This window comes from Amphimedon queenslandica, unplaced genomic scaffold (assembly GCF_000090795.2).
Source record: "Amphimedon queenslandica unplaced genomic scaffold, v1.1 AMPQUscaffold_13434, whole genome shotgun sequence".
NCBI lineage: Eukaryota > Metazoa > Porifera > Demospongiae > Haplosclerida > Niphatidae > Amphimedon > Amphimedon queenslandica.
This window is the reverse complement of record NW_003546330.1, coordinates 151,829-166,705: the sequence shown is the minus strand read 5'-3', so window position 1 is coordinate 166,705 and position 14,877 is coordinate 151,829. Positions and strand designations below refer to the sequence as shown.

Genomic DNA, 14,877 nt, shown 5'->3' with positions numbered 1-14,877 from the left:
TTTTACAGAAAATAGTATTTTCAAAAATACAAAAGTGAAAATGGCTAAACCAGTAATAGTTTGTGAGATATTGTAAATGACAACACAATAACAATAATAATAATAACAACAACAACAATAATAATAACAATAATAACAATTAAAAATGGATAACTGAAGAGCATAATAATAAAGAATTAATGTTAATAATGTTAATAATGCATTAATTAGTGGTTATACAGTGCATGGAAGGATTAATATGAAAATAAATGTAAATGTTAAATTGTTTATAAGTAACAAAATCATTTAAATGTGAAGTGTCTTTAATAAGGTGACCTGCTTCAGTGAGTGTGTGTGAAAGGTGAGTATAGATAATAGTGTTACAGTGTCTATTGGTGAATGATATTATAAGAGGGTGCAGCTGTTACTAAAAGGATCATTATATCAAACAAATGATGTGGAACTCTCGAGTGTAATTATGGTATAACCTTCTTATCATCTCTGTAAGGAGAGAGAGAGAGAGAGAGGTTAAATGATAGTCATTATGATAATAATATAAAACTACAGTAAGTAACTTTAAAAATTCATAAAAAAATTAATTTTGATCGGAATCAGCTCAAATTTGCTATACAGCATAAGAACATGTATATGTATCAGAAAAATTCATAAAAAGTAGAAATTCTCAAAATTTAATTTTTGGCGAAATTTGGCCAAAGTCCCTGTACTATAGTACAGGGACTTTTGCCCGATTTTGGAGCAACTTTAAAAATTCATAAAAAATTTAATTTTTATTGGAATCAACTCAAACTTGCTACACAGCATAAGAACATGTATATGTATCAGAAAAAATCATAAAAATCAAGAATTTTCAAAGTGTTATTTTTGGCGAAATAGTACAGGGACTTTGTCCCTATATTGCACATTTACGTGAGTATTGTTTAGGTGTTACATAGACTCATACCGTGGCTCTCTCTGGAGTGATACCTCATAAAGAGTATCATCATCAAGAAATGCAAACTTGAGCAGCGACTCATGAAGAGCTGGGACCTCCTCAAAATTATATGATTTATCCTTTAGAGAGAGGGAAAATAATAAATAAATAAATAAATATATTATTATTATTATTATTATTATTATTATTAATTACTTGTCTTAATATGAGATCTCTTATCTGATGATATATCAGACGGCACTTTGAGAAATTAATGAGATTATCTCTGTGAAAGTTTGGATTGCCATTATCAAGAAATGTCAAATCAGACATGTACAGACCACTGAAAATACAAAAAATATCATCATTATCATCATCATCATCATTATTATTATTATTATTTATTTATTCATTAATCCTTACAGGTATGGTATGCAGGGATTGCTAGCTTTCTTCAGATCTTCTCTCAATAGTTTAAAATGGTCGCCAGGTCTTGCCATCTCTTGTAACTCGTTGAGTCTTTTATGAAGAACCTTGTCCAGTTTACCGAAGGTCTTTGTGAGTCTGTTGATGGAGTGATGGGCGAGCCCATTGAGAAGGGCCATTAGTGTACAGAAGTTATTCATCGAATGCAAATGCTGTTAATGAGAGAAAGAGGGGAATCAGTTTGAACTTTAAAAAATTTAAAAATCAACATTTAAAATTTCAAAAATTTAAATATAGAATGCTGTTGAATTAAAAGGATATAGCCTTACGTTGCATATTTGAATGAATCCCTGTATCCTCTTAGCTCTCTGCTGTATGTCCTTCTGAGACAATATGGTGGTAGCGACCCAGAGGGTGAGGTTGTTCATCCGGTCCACTAGTCGCAATATATTCTGAGCACGGGCCCTGTATTTGGGTTTCTGCCAGGCCTAGTGTAATATAATAATAATAATAATAATAACAACAACAACAACAACAACAACAACAATAATAATAATACAATACCTGGTTGAGTAGTTCCGCTGGTTTTATTTTAGCAAAGAGGCTGAAGTCAATGAGAGTTAGTTGACGGGCGATCTCCTCGGGATCAAAATCAAAGACACTCAATACTGGGCCAGGATTAGCTGGAAACTGAATAAGTAATAGAAGTAATTATTAAAACCTTTATTTATTTATTTATTTACTTTGACTGGTGGTGGGGGGTCCCTGAACATTTTCACATTTCTTTTCTGTATCAGACCCCTTATGGAGAGAATATTGGTCCTCAGTGGTCTACAAAGTCTGGGGTGATCCAGAACCAGAACTGAACTGATGAAATGAAGGATATTATCCTGGAGTGTCACATTATCTGAAATAAAAGAGAGAGACATTAAATTGATAATGATACAATTAATATAAAGGTGTGTCAATTAAAATTATCTTTTAAAATGCGGTACCTTTAAAATCCACTCCATACTCCACCCAGAGTCTGAGAGCGTTGATGACACGAGCCTGTATCGTCTGTCTCATTTGTGAGAACTCTCCTAAGCTCGTTCCTAAAGGTCTCACGACATTGTAACGCTCAATCAGTTTACGAAGCAGTTTATCAGGAGTGGCATAGGACTGGTACGTGAGAAGGAACGTCTTTACAAACTCAATGTCTGAAGAAAAAAAGAGTGTGACATTTGATTTATAATAATACTCTCCTTCTCCTCTCTCCCCCCTCTCTCCCCCTCCTCTCTCCCCTTCCCCCCTCCTCCTACTCTCCCTCCCCCTTCCCCTTACCGTGGTCAGTCACTGAGGTTATTCTCTCCACCAGTTTATTAAAAGTTGCTCCAACTACGACTAACTCGTTTGTCTTCTTGAACCTGATGTTGTGTTCTGAGTCAGGGCCTTCGTCCCAAATATTACAATCATCTTCAACCAAAGCAAGGGACTCTCTACTGCCCGCTTCACACTGTAAAATAAATAAAATGAATAAAATAAATATATAAATAAATAAATGAATAAAATAAATTAAAATTAATAAAATTAATAAAAATTAATAAAAGTTGCACTACCTCCATAGATGCCGAAGCAGAGTCTTTCCTGATCAGTTGGTCCTTCATCGGAGAAGCAGGTACTACGTCACTGTCATCCATTACCACTAGAAGGATCCTTTCCTGCTCAAGGACGCCCTGATTGTGGAGAGACTTCTGAAGGTTGAGCGTGAGACCTAGGGGCAGACATGTAAAGGTAACACAGACATTGTGTGTGTGTGTGTGTGTGTTTAAATGATTTCACTGGTCTATTACTACAGACTAAAACCACACAGTTAGTTTAACAACATACCCTGTACTATTACTAAAGCTCTTAAGGACACCTTTATAATGAGGACATTTTGTAATGTCCCAATTGGAACAAGCCTATACAAAAGTACCTCTGAAATGAGGACACCTCTGTATTAAGGACAGGTAGTGTGGGCCCAATGGTGTCCTTAATAAGGTGTTAGGTACATTGTACATGTACCTAAAGTTGAAGGTTTACATGAAGATGTAATCTTAATGCAGTAACAGATGTGCCTGCTCTTTGAATCCACTACTGATAAGTTAATTGTTATTATTATTAATTGATTTATTAGATAAATCAATCAGTAACACTCTGACACCTTTTTTAAATACAAAAATAAAAACAATCTCTGACCACACCCATTCAATTAGTGTGTGCGTTTGGGGGTGGGGCTTACCGTTACCTTCGTATTTGAGACCATATTGATTGTGATAGCGGCAGCCGTACCTCCTGCACAATATGTCCTTGACAACCACAGAAGGTTGACTGAAGTCAACACTGATGGTTGCAATACTGCAGGTATAAGAAAAAACAATATCATCATCATCATCATCATCATCATATCATCATCATCATCATCATCATCATCATCATCATTATTATTATCATAAATAAAATATCGTCCAGTTATAGCCCATAAATGTATATTTGTCCCTTTACATGTGTAAAAGTACAATTTATACAATTTAATTATAATAATTAAAATACAACATTTACAACAACAAGAATTAACATGAAAATATATTTAAATTTAAAACTGTTCAGTACAAGTACAACTACAGACATTAGGAAGGCTATACACATTGTATAATGGAGGTGTGGCATAATGGAGGTGTGGCATTACCTGTCCTCTTCAGTTTCCAGTGAGACTATGATTGGTTTGTGAATCATGTGGAGGACGAGGGTGTCCTGGTAACCAGGGACACCGTCGTCAAGGTAATCCCACATGGACATCTCACTCGGCAACTGCTGGTCGTCATGGAGAAACAGGCCATAGAGTCTGGGGTCATACTCAAGAGAACTGGAACAAAAGAAGAGAAACAAAAAGAAATTAAATAATGTTTAAAATTCATTATTATATCTAACAGGTCAATCTAACTAAAAATAGGAGACTGAAGGAGACCTAGGGGCTAAGTATGAGAGACCAAAGTCTCCTAAACTCAGTCCCTCTAGATCTATCAGTGATCAAGATTCCACCATTAGTGACTTACCAGGAGTTACAGAGAAGATCTACAACGTCAGATACGAAACTATCTTGAGAAACGAGGAGCTCTGGTGTGGCATAGACAACATGATTGTCACCATCATGATCGTGGGGATAAACTCTTAGCTCAAATTTCATTGGACGATACTTGGGACGAAACTCAATGACATCCTACAATATAGGAATCAGCTCAAACTTGATACACAACATAAGTACATGCAAATGTGTCAGGAAATGTAATAGAATTCTCTCCTTTTCATTTTTTGAAAAAATTGGCCAAAGACACTGTACTATAGTATAGGGTACTTTGTCAAGTTTTAGAGCAACTTTAAAAATTTGTATAGAATCAAAGTTTGATTGGAATCAGCTCAAAAGCTGCTACAGATACAGATACATGTACAGTGTCTAATAATGGATAAGTAAAAGTGCATGTCCTCTCTTGATAAACTTCCTGTTTATTTTAAAATGATAAACAACAAACATGTTTTGATGATCCATTCCAATTTCCCTATCACTGTTACGATAACGCCAGTAACCATGGCTGAACTCTCTCTCTCTTCCCCCCTCTCTCCACAACTCCTGGTATTTTGATAAAATGGCTTCAAACCACAACTGAAGTACAAAGCTAACTCAATTATACAGTAATACTCAAGTCCATTAGATAGGACAGTGTATAAATACAGGGCGGTACAGGTAGCTACAGTACAGGTGTGTAGCTGAGGCTAGGAGTAAAGGTGATATCAACCAGCCATACTAATGCTGTGGGTTGAAATCATACAAAATAAAGGCATCACCTGCTCACTCTCTCTCTCTCTCTCTCTTCACAAATATGTCAACACTTTGACACTAAAGTGTATAAAAGGGTAAGCACTAATTCACTAAAGTAACACAACTTTTAGTACTCATATAAATTAAATATTTAAAATAATAATAATAATAATATAATAATAATAATAATACTATACTTACAGTAGGTTTAAGTTTGTATGCTGCAAGGAATTTATAATCTTCCATCCAGACCCCAGGGGCCGAGAAATCCTTTGATCTTAAATATAAAGACATGTGGGCCCACCGAGTGCTCTCTGGTTCAGGAACCCTCCGCATTAAAGTACTGTAGGAGAGAGAGAGGGGGACAGTGATAATACTAACAGACTATTCATTATAAATACACTGGGCTAGCCATGTCTCTAAGGTAATTTGGCAACTGATGGCAGTACAAAGGATTATCAGAGGAGCAAAGATGATGAAATCATCCAACATGACATCAACACTCACCCTCTTTACAAGGAGACAGCCTCTAAGGCACTCACTAGTCTCACTATGATAAGAACACCTGCTAGTGTTTATAAAGCAGGAGCCTATAGACTGTAAGCCATAGACTGTATTATATGAATGTAGCTATTTTAATGACGTGATACTATCAGTCTGACTGTGTTTTACTACAGTTGTCAAACCAACACTGGTTGTTGATTTATACAACAAATTGAATTAATAATGACTGATACTAGCATATCAAAGGATTATTAACAGATAATGTCACACTGCTGCTGCACTGATAAAAACAGCACAGTACTAGCTGTAGACCAGATCATACAGCACAAGTTATAAGATGATTCTTACCTCATCAGTTCTCCTACTGTCTCATCCAAGCAAACCTTCACCTTTCTGCTGCTTTGTATGGCTGGTATCTTTATAGTTAGTATCACTGACTGCTCGTGAACTTTACCAACTGAAAGCTAGAGACAGAGAGAGAGGGAGAGAGAGAAGTTGCTTAAAATGATTGTGAAGTTGTAACAAGTTGTACTTATAACAAAATGTCTGAACTAATAAGGAAGAGGTTACAAATCACACCCCAACACACCTTGAGTGCTAACAGAGAGAGAGAGGAGGATGAAAGGGGGAGAGAGGGGGAAGGGGGAACATGGTGTGTTTTATAACAAGGCATCCCCCACTCTGTCATGCAACAGTAATAATAATAATAAGGCTCCCTCCTCTCTCTCTCTCTCTCCCTCAGTCCATTAGCAGCTGTAGTAAAGTATTTGAATATACATGAACACATCCAAAGACTAAACACCATTAGCACCACTGACTACTACTAAGAAACTACTATTGATACATAGATACGAGGTTTAAACCCACTGTACTATAGTACCAGTATAATGCATATGACAGGTATATAATACAAGTACTGATAATCTTTCAATGAATATAATTGTGTGATTAAATATTCACGAGGAGTTGGGCCCAATTGGTAATTAAATATTAATAAACAGAAAACAAATAATCCTCAGGACTATACGGTATATAATTAATAACTATTAATAACTATAAGGAGGGGAAACAACTTAATGTACAGCTGGTCTTTAAAAAGAGAACATGACAATTAATGTACATGTACATGTATATCAATTTTAATAATTTGTACATGTATAATGCTTACACGACACTCTAAGACGTCAGTTGGTAAAATTGAATAAAACATCATACTCTCAGTGGCGTCCATCCTAAGAAAAAGAGAATGATGATTGTAAGATAATAAATTAATTAATGATAATATGATTAATAGAAGGTGACAATAAAAGATCAAAGATTAGCAATAGACAAAGCAAGAGAGGGAGAGGGAGCAGCTGTCAATAATTAAACAAGATTTAAAAATGAATTTCATAACATACACATTACCCACTGTACAAGATGCACTATAATATATACCAGTAAAGGGATTAGTTAATAATACAGAAAGAGAGAGAGAGGGGAGGGAGAGAGAGAGGGGGGGAGGAGGGAGAGAGGTACAAATAGGTTTGTGTACATTGTACAGAATATGGTGTGAGTGTTTGTGTGTGGTACAAGAAATAATTAGCATAAACCAGCCATTCCCTGACTAACTGGAGCTGTACCATAACAAACAATCATACCAGCGTCTCTCTGCAGCACCAGTTTCTCCAAAAATGGACCCAAATCACCTCACAATTTTATTACACTTTCAGATATATATATTGATGTCCTTATGCTGTGTAGAAAGTTTGAGCTGATTCTGACTTCAATTTTTTGAGTTACGGCCATTTTAAGAAAATGCCAAAGTTCTGAAAAATACCCAAGGCTATAGCCCATGGTTTTTTTCCAAAAAAATGGCTCCAAAATCAACTCAAATTTTTATTACATTTTCTGATGCATATTGATGTCCTTATGCTGTGTAGAAAGTTTGAGCTGATTCCAAGCTTTACTTTCAAAGTTATGACCATTTCAAGGAATCTTATTTCAACGTAAAGTGTACATGACGTATGTACCCGATCTACTGCCATGGAAACAAATGAATTAATAGAGGAACTGACACCAACACAGCAAAGGTCAATAGTATATAGGTGTACATGTACGTATGTCACTGAATTAAAGTGCAATGATGGAATAGCTGGCAATAGTGGCAGACTAGTCATTCTTAAATAATGATGGACGATCATGCAGACAGACAGAGACACAATAATGAAACACAACCAGGGATGAGCTAATGGTAGACTCATGATGATTGTATTAGTAAAATAACAAACAATAGCAACAACAGTATAGAGTGTATAAACACAGACAGTGAGTGGTAGTACTATACACAATAATGGACAAACATAATAGTATATTGTAGTACACAAGTCTAGGAAAAACACATCTTGATTGGAAGAGAGAGAGAGAGGGAGAGAGAGAGAGGGAGAGAGAGAGGGGGAAGGAGAGAGGGGAGGGAGAGAGAGGGAGGAAGAGGGGTATAATACTTACCTCATTCTGAGTCTGACGTGGTTCAGTGTATAGTCTTCCTTGGGGTCTAGTTTAGGTTGTGCTAACTGAAGCACCTGCTGTAGGACATCACCTACCAAACTAAACTGGTCAAACTGGACTGAGAGGCTGCACTCCAGCTGTGGAATAACAACACGAACATCAGAATATACTGGCTCTAATGGCTTGAGTTCCAATTTACACTAAAAGAAGAGAATAATAATAATAATAATAATAATAATAATAATAATAATAATAATAATAATAATAAAGTATTGTAAATAGCTGATCAATTTGGCACATTTCATCAAGAGTAATGGCACTTGGCCACAAATTTGCCAAATTAAAACTGGTCAATCACCAAAAATACAGTAATTTACCAAAAATTTACCCTCAAAGCTACAAAATAATAAAATCAAAAACAATACTGATGAATAGCTAGGTCATAAAGAAGAACCCATGCAGTGAGTGAGTGGTTAAGATGACCTACTAATAATGTAATAATGTGGTGTTTGCAAACTGTAGAAGAGAGAGGAATAGACAGGAGTCACTGTATATGTGCTAGTTAAACCACACAATCTTTACTGTTGTATAACATTGACATGTAATAATTAACCACAATTATATATATAGAGCAGGAATAGGTACATGTACTGTAGGTGTGTCTAGAAATAAAGGAGAGGGAGCTAGAGCAGGTGTATATTAAAAATATATTTAAAATATTAATTAGTAGAGGAGGAGGGAAGGCTACAGGTGCTGTCAATGAATGAAGTACAGCTGGAGGAGCCAAACTTGTCTATAGGTCAAAATCAAATAATGCCAAAGTGATAATAAATATTAATAAGAACCAGCACCTGGTCCCCCTCCTCTCTCTCTCTCTCTCTCTCTCTGTGCAGCTGGACAAGGAGAGAGAGAGGAGGTGAAACAATACCAAGGTATTGATTACATATAGACTATTGTCTATGTTTAATAAAAAAGATAATAATAATTAATTTTCTAAAAAGAACATACACATCAAGATCAAAGACAAGCTGGTAATCCTATACAATAGATAATATTACTTAGCAGTAAATGCAATAAATAAATTAATGGAGACATCTCTGTCACTGGAGATGCTGGTTTCTGAAACTGACTGCAATTATTATTATTATCATTATTATCATTAACAAAATATATCATAACAATATTGAATTAGATTTAAAAACATGTTTATCATAGATGTAGTCTTACCTCAGACGGTATTTTATAATTATAAAGCGCTTGATCCTCCTCCAAATACTCCCAACCTTCTTCATCCTATAGAGAGAGGGGAGAGAGAGAGAGAGAGGGGGGAGAGAGGGAGGGGGTCCCAGGAGAAAAGAGGAGAGAGGGGGAGGCAGTGATGGTATGTAAGAATAAAATGAAGTCAAAGAGAGAGAGCCAGACATGAAAATAAACTAGTCCAATACCCAAGAGGATATATACTAATCACACACACACACACACACCACCTCATGAAGCTGTATACTGGAGCAGACACTGTGTGTTCGTGTAATTTAATTTATGATTAATTCCCAGAGGCTCTTATATCATATACAGCATGTCCTCCTACTCAAGTCAATATATGAAATCACTGTTGACCCAAAACCTTACAAACCATCATAATATACAGGACCAATACTTTAATACTATTAGTATTATACTGTACTGTATAATAGATACTGTATAATAGATACTGTATAATAGATACTGTATAATAGATACTGTATAATAGATACTGTATAATAGATACTGTATAATAGATACTGTATATTATAATAGATACTATATAATAGATACTGTATAATAGATACTGTATAATAGATACTGTATTGTAGTGGAGTGTACAATGCAATAGCCTCTTGTTTTAAATACCCAATTATGGCCATCAGTCAATGACAGGCAATGTTTACACAATATGAGGTTCATTCATCCGACTGTAACACAGCCTTTATCTCCACTCTGCCCCCCACCCCCCTGTGTTTAATATTCAATAAAGAATCTCTGGGGGTACATGTATATATTCTATAACCATACATTAATAATAATAATAAAATAATAATTAATTTGCTAATTTATTACTCAGGAATATTAACTATTAAATATAATGAATATTTTGACACATACATGTATGTTCATTTTTACATTCTCAAGTTAACAAACCATTAAATTAGTGTCAGGTTCAGGGCCAATATAATGGATACATACCACTGAACATATTTGGAATTTCAAACCTCTCCCTCCCTCCCTCCCTTTCTCACCTCCAAATATCGACAAAGATGAAGTTTAGATAAATTATCCACAGATACGTCAAATCTCTCATGAAATTGCTACAAAGAAAGAAGAAGTGACATTATATAACATATTTACATAACATTAGTAAAGGTACAGCCAAAAGGCATAGTAAGCTTTTATCATAAACCACTTCCTTTAGCTAGAAATACACAATCACATGCAATGTACAGTGGAGCAATGCTGGACCACCACAGATCAGATTACAGTACATACACTGTACATACTTATATGAACTAAGATTGTCCTTTCATAGAGTGAGCTCTTTATTAAATATATATCACTGACTCTTAAAAGGTAAATTAGATTAATGTGATGATGCAATGTAGAGGCACACACTGGTCCAGCTAGGGTATATTATGAGTTAATATATAATGAACATAAAAGTACAATCATAACATACTGTACCCTTCATCAACAACAACCACTCAACAACAGAATATGATTAAGGCCATGCAGTTACAAGTTATTAATAATAACGTAGTAATGGAACTATACTGGATCATTTAAATTAGGAGTGGATTTTTAAAAATGTGCCAGAACTGACATAAATTATTACAAAGAAGGAGAGAGAGGGAACTTCAAAGCATAACACAGCTGCTCCACCAGACACCATTAACTGGATTAGAGAGCAAATAATCTCACACCACAACCATCATGATCACACTCTCTCTGTCTCTCTGTCTCTCTCTCAGTAATAAGCGTGGGAGAGAGAGAGGAGAAAGGAATAACACAAACAGGAGATATATTGATCAGTGTTGACTTAACTTCCATACCAACCATTTGAACTCTTTCTACTGTTTACCAAACACTTTCAAAACAACATGAACACACACACACACACAGTACACGATACATGTACCTGTACATGATCCACATCATACAGGCAAGGACGGGGAAAGCATGTTTTTAGAAATCAAAGACTATAATAATAATGTACTGTACATGAAGCTGTTTTTATAAATAAAAGGTATGAACAGACATACATGTACAGTTGCAGGTCAAAGCATTCTTTAGAATTACAGAGGCTTAGAGGGCCTACCCTGTATCATATATCATAATGTAGGAACAGTTGTTATAAATATAATATTATCCAAAGTGTTGATAGCTTAAGTGAGGCCACACTATGCTGCCAGGCTACCAAGCAGTTGGCAGTTATTGTAATAATTATAAATGAAAGAGATATTAGAGTAACTTCTATAATAACTGCTAAAAACTGGAATTATAATTAGCAAGGAAATATTATTATGTTTCATGATTTACTGCATATTTTAAATATTTTAAGTTGTTGTACTTACTTTTAAAATGGCTACCCTCAGCGTCTCTATTTGAGTGTACGGCGAAAAACGAAATTTCAAAACTGCACCACGTCCTTTCTGCCCTTGCTGTACATCAGCCGGGAGCGTTACCACAACAACACACAGTTGAGAAAGAAGCATAGAATCCCGAGCCTTTTTAGTTCCAAACTTTAAAGAATCGAATTTATTATTTCTCCTGCCAACCGGGGGGAGGAGATGGTTGCTAGGCAACTCGGTGGTGCCTCTGGGGGGCGTGTCAGTGAGAGTGTTTTCCGTTGCGTTCCCGTGAGAAGCTATCTCGTTAATATCTTGAATAGCGATACCAGAATCAGCGGATAGTCTTTGAAGCCCTGAAGAAGGAGGATAAAGATGGAGTAATGTTTTGCTTGACAAATGCACAGAGGATCTACCTTCTTTCTTTTCCTCTGAGTCAGTTTCATCATCTACAGCAGTGTCAAGTTGACTGGTCGTATGGTGACTAGCAATGGGTGGAGGGAGAGGAGAAGTGGTGTCTGGACTAAATGTAATGGCTGGCTCGACGTGTTGTGGTGAGTGGTGATTGTTCTTTCTTTTACTCAAGCGGCGATTAGCTTCTCTTATCACTTTACCTTCGACTCTACTCAAATACTCTTGGTCTGTGTCTCCATTTTGTACAACAGGTATGTCCATTACTTGAGTACCGAGTGAGAAGAACGATGGATCCAAACTGACCAAGAACTCAGAGGGTATCTCGCTAACTTTAGTACCAATGATGTTGAGTTCTTCCATACTGCCCCCAGCCCGCTCGGGGACTGGGTCTTTCTTCTTTCTACGTGTTGATTGTCTTTTTATCTTTCGATTTGGTCTATCAAGACTTTTAGAGTCATATTGTGCAGCCATTTGCTGTGTGTGTGAGAGAGAGAAAGAAGTAAGGGTAAATGAATGAGCTGACAAGTTTAATGGCCACAAAGACAACAAAACACAATGTACAAACAAATAAAGAACAAGTACTGAGAGAAAGAGAGAGAGAGAGGGAAAGAGGAAATGGAATCAGGTCACAAGTGCAATGGATACCGGAGCTAGAACCACTTATCGCTAGTTGGACTCACTCAATAACTGTCATCCCTCCCTCCCCTTTGACAGTGGACACACGGCCCGCTCTCCTTACCTTGTTTAGCTCGAGGGCTGCTATACAGTTACAAGCCGCTGGGACTTTAGCTCCAGCAAATACTCCTTTTTTGAATAAACTGCTCAATGAACAAAAGAGTAGTTGTCTCTGCGAGCCGGGGGACGGAACAGGACAAGGTCGGCGAAAGAGAGTCTTTGTATCAGACAAACACTGGGAAATGGGTGAATGGAGAGACAGAGGGCTCAAATACAGCACTAGTTTCTAGTATTAAGACCTACCCCAGCAGCTACACTATGCAAAGACAAGTAAGTACACTACACTGGAAAAGGATAGATTATATAATGCCCTGGCTGGTGCCCCCGTGTGCGGGGGTGAGTTTAGGTAGGCGGGGCTGATATTCCAATTATAAAGAGGGAGTGGCTCCTTCTAATGTGCAAACTGCTGGTTTGTGGTGAGATGACTCTTCTCACTCTCTCTCTCCTCCTTTGGTGTTGCCTCTGGCGTCTGTACCACCACTTAACTGAAATAACACAAACACACCCTCGTATAGCCTCTAGAAAATGGGAACATTTTATTCTATTTATTTGAGGAAGCCAAAGGTTGAAGTGCAGTTGTTTTATTAACTTCTCATTTCTTTTAAGTATGCAGGTGCTAAATGTATACCTTATACTGCTCCAATATACACACACTGTTCAGATTCACAACAACACTCTTCTAATACCTCCTCCTATCATAAATTCAATCCTAAAAAAGTAGCCCATGGTTTTTTCCTGAAAAATGGCTCCAAAAACATTCCAAATTTTTATTACATTTTCTGATACATATTGATGTCCTTATGCTATGTAGAAAGTTTGAGCTGATTCCGACTTAAACTTTTAAAGTTATAAGCATTTTTTAAATGAGCTATTTTCTGAAAAATACCCAAGGCTATACCATGGTTTTTTTCAAAAAATGGCTTCGAAATGACCCTCAATTTTTATTACATTTTCTGATACATATTGATGTACTTATGCTATGTAGAAAGTATAAACTGATTCTGACTTCAATTTTTCGAGTTATAGTCATTCTAAAAATTAAAATTCCAAAATCCCCCCAAATCTTTCTGATAGATATTGACAAAAAAGTTTGAGCGGATTATTCCGACTGAAACTTGTCAAGTTATGGAGCATATCCTTTGTGCTACAATTCTTATTAAAATAGTTAATGATAATAATTAATAATGACATTACTCCTTTATATACAAACATAGTCTCAGTGATAGCCAAATGAATTAAACAAACTTCCTAACGCGAGACCATCACATCATCATAATAATTCCTCTGGTTTAACAATTATTATTTGTTATTAATTTTAATCAGATAAGGAGGAGGGACTGTCTCTCCCTGACCACAATATGCTGGGGGCCCAAGGGGTCCGTTACCATGGTTACAGTTGTCATTCCCATGACAGCCAAACCTATACAAGAGTGAATGCCAAAAACATTAATAGCTGATGCACAGCTCATGAAAATACACAATAGCTTTGCTATAATGGACACTTTGAAAGTGTCTCTGTTATACAGAAGTGTCCTTTATATTATTTTATACAGTAAGGAATTAGTACACTAGGTGTTGTCCGTTAAATGGAGGTGTATGCTATAGAGAGTGTCCATTATAAGGAGGCTATCTTTAAAATAATCTTTCTTTCTCTCTTTCTTTCCTTTTCTTAAAATAACAGGAAACTGTCAAAAGATCCCCTTCTTCTTTTAAAGGTACAAAAGTTCATCACAAAACACACAAACCATTTATCATAATAATACACACACACACACACACACACTCCTCATATACCATACAAGCACAGGCCAGTAGTAGTAGTGTTGTTTACATGTAGAGAGTCAAAGGTAGAGGGTGGGTCAGAGGGTGTTACATGTACATTCCTTACTAATAGATGTTGTTTCAGGTAGTGTCTAAGGTCTTTGACTATAGACTACAACACAAACCAAGAGAGTCTGTAATAA

At 36.1% G+C, this 14,877-nt stretch overlaps 1 protein-coding gene across 3 annotated transcripts; it reads right to left on the bottom strand.

Moving 5' to 3' along the window:
• LOC100638387 (uncharacterized) lies at window positions 1-13,206 on the bottom strand. 3 transcript variants are annotated; one of them, XM_019995772.1, is made up of 22 exons: window positions 12,918-13,206; window positions 12,181-12,652; window positions 11,771-12,120; window positions 10,442-10,510; window positions 9,393-9,458; window positions 8,166-8,365; window positions 6,847-6,910; window positions 6,027-6,142; window positions 5,376-5,517; window positions 4,414-4,577; window positions 4,047-4,223; window positions 3,600-3,715; window positions 2,935-3,089; window positions 2,660-2,831; window positions 2,332-2,535; window positions 2,080-2,243; window positions 1,901-2,026; window positions 1,666-1,824; window positions 1,334-1,548; window positions 1,127-1,253; window positions 941-1,050; window positions 1-480 (listed from the first exon to the last, which is right to left on the bottom strand). In XM_019995772.1, the coding sequence occupies exons 2-22, from the start codon at window positions 12,647-12,649 to the stop codon at window positions 456-458; spliced, it is 3,390 nt and encodes a 1,129-aa protein (XP_019851331.1). In that variant the 5' UTR covers window positions 12,650-12,652; window positions 12,918-13,206; the 3' UTR covers window positions 1-455. The 3 variants fall into 3 exon arrangements, with proteins under 3 accessions (XP_019851331.1, XP_019851329.1, XP_019851330.1); XM_019995770.1 differs by having other exon boundaries at window positions 11,771-12,652; XM_019995771.1 differs by having other exon boundaries at window positions 3,606-3,715; window positions 11,771-12,652.
• Between the last annotated feature and the right edge of the window lie 1,671 nt (window positions 13,207-14,877).